The sequence below is a fragment of the Austrofundulus limnaeus genome, unplaced genomic scaffold (assembly GCF_001266775.1).
Source record: "Austrofundulus limnaeus strain Quisiro unplaced genomic scaffold, Austrofundulus_limnaeus-1.0 Scaffold436, whole genome shotgun sequence".
In the NCBI taxonomy this organism is placed as follows: domain Eukaryota; kingdom Metazoa; phylum Chordata; class Actinopteri; order Cyprinodontiformes; family Rivulidae; genus Austrofundulus; species Austrofundulus limnaeus.
This window is the reverse complement of record NW_013952838.1, coordinates 318950-320844: the sequence shown is the minus strand read 5'-3', so window position 1 is coordinate 320844 and position 1895 is coordinate 318950. Positions and strand designations below refer to the sequence as shown.

Here is a 1895-nt window from a genome sequence, read left to right as displayed (position 1 = left end):
TTTACATCCATCGCCGCCATGTTTGTAATGACTTCTCATGAGAACAAACGTATTCACGTGACTTTAATAACATTTCTCTCTTAATGGAAACACTGCAGTTGCGAAACTGTTTTTTGACATTAACTGAATATCGACAAAGTTTTGCGCACATTTGTAATGGAAACACAGCTATTGTCTAGCAAAATATTTTATAATCGTCCCAGTGAGGTCTATGACTTCATTGTCCCAGAGGCCAAATGTGAAACTACCACAGTTTGAAGACGTGACGGGATGGAAGATGTGCTGAAAGAAATGATCTGTAGAGATGATGCAATGCAAACTGAATCGAGATCGCTGTAAAAAGTGTTCATGTGGAAGAATTACAGTGTTTGATATTTACAGATCTGGATGCTCCATGCTACGTTTGGTTGCCTGTTTTTGTTTGGAGGAGTTTTTATTTTAAAGTTGTGGGAGAAGATGTGAATAAAAACATGCTGCGGAAACAGAAAACAGGGTTTTATGCATGAGAACCTTGAGGATTTGTCTTCCCGAAACTGAACGGTGCAAGCTCTGTCCTGTTGCTCTGTAAACTTTAGAATAAAGCATGAAGAGTGAAGGTGAAAGAGAGACTTTTCATCCTGAGATGTCAGATAAGGAAGAACTCCGTCCTCTCCGTCTTCCCTCTCATCCTCAGCCAACTAATCATGAGACCGGACCTCTTTGATCCCAGCGGCAGGCCGATCCCCGGCCCCTGCGTGTGCTAAAATGCACGCATGAATACAATGTGTCCATTATATATACATTAATGTGCATGTGTGTGGTCACGGCCACCTGCTGTGTTAACCAGACGAGTCCCYCAGGTTCCACTCCACTGGACTCACATCAGTACCGACTCAACTCTCTGAGCCGTGACCGTCTGAGGCGTCAAACTGTTATTTCTGGCTTTTATTTCAAGTCAAACTTACTTTTAAAGCGTTTGAAACACTTCTTTATGTTTACTTYTCTGTCACTTCAGAGCGCCTGCCACCAGGAGCTGGACAAGGTCTTAGAGGAGATCTCCAAAATGACCTCTGAGGACAACAGAGGCCCGCTGGAGAACCTGTATGGGCTCAAATTTCCAAACTGTGACCGAGACGGGCTGTACAACCTGAAACAGGTGAGCTGAGAAACGTGACGTCACTTTGGGTTAAACTTATTCAGATTGTTCAAAGTTTCTGACGAAGGAGAACAACAGGTTCATTCAAGATGTCGGCTGTCAATGACCCACTCGAGGCATTGGCCAATGTGAGCCGAAAGCAACGCCATTGTGAAGAAATCCTGTTCACGTGTAACCAGTGATTCACGGACTGTTGTGTTAACATCATTTTGTGCAGTTTCTTTACTGTGGGGTGCCGTTTGTAAAGTTACACAGTCAAAAATTACCACCAATATTTTTGTTTTATTTAGTCTTTTACAAGAAAAAAAGAACACATTTTTTTCAAAGTCAGTTTTTTACCATGTGATTCATACATTTATAAATGTCATAGTTTATAAAATAAACATTTAACTTACAAATTAAATATTTAGTTAACAAGTTAAATATTTAACTTGTGACTTACATATTTAGTTTTGAGCTAAATATTTAGCTTGAAATGTATATATTTAGCTAGCTACCTAAATATTTAGGTTACAACTTAAACATTTAGCTAGCAAGTTAAATATTTAGCTAGCAAGTTAAATATTTAGCTAGCTACCTAAATATTTAACTTAAATATTTAACTAGCGACCTAAATGTTAAGGTTGCAAGCTAAATATTTAGCTCAAAACTAAATATTTAAGTCACAAGAAAACATTTAGCTTGTTAACTAAATATTTAATTTGTAAGTTAAATATTTAGTTTATAAACTATGACATTTATAAATGTATGAATCATATGG

The 1895-nt window shown here is 37.9% G+C and overlaps 1 protein-coding gene across 1 annotated transcript in view; it reads left to right on the top strand.

Moving 5' to 3' along the window:
• LOC106529322 (insulin-like growth factor-binding protein 2-B) overlaps window positions 1-1895 on the top strand; it is a 17927-nt gene that overhangs the window by 12653 nt on the left and 3379 nt on the right. The window contains exon 3 of the mRNA XM_014024713.1: window positions 995-1135. Coding sequence (XP_013880167.1) covers window positions 995-1135 — 141 coding nt within the window. The remainder of the gene's footprint in view (window positions 1-994; window positions 1136-1895) is intronic.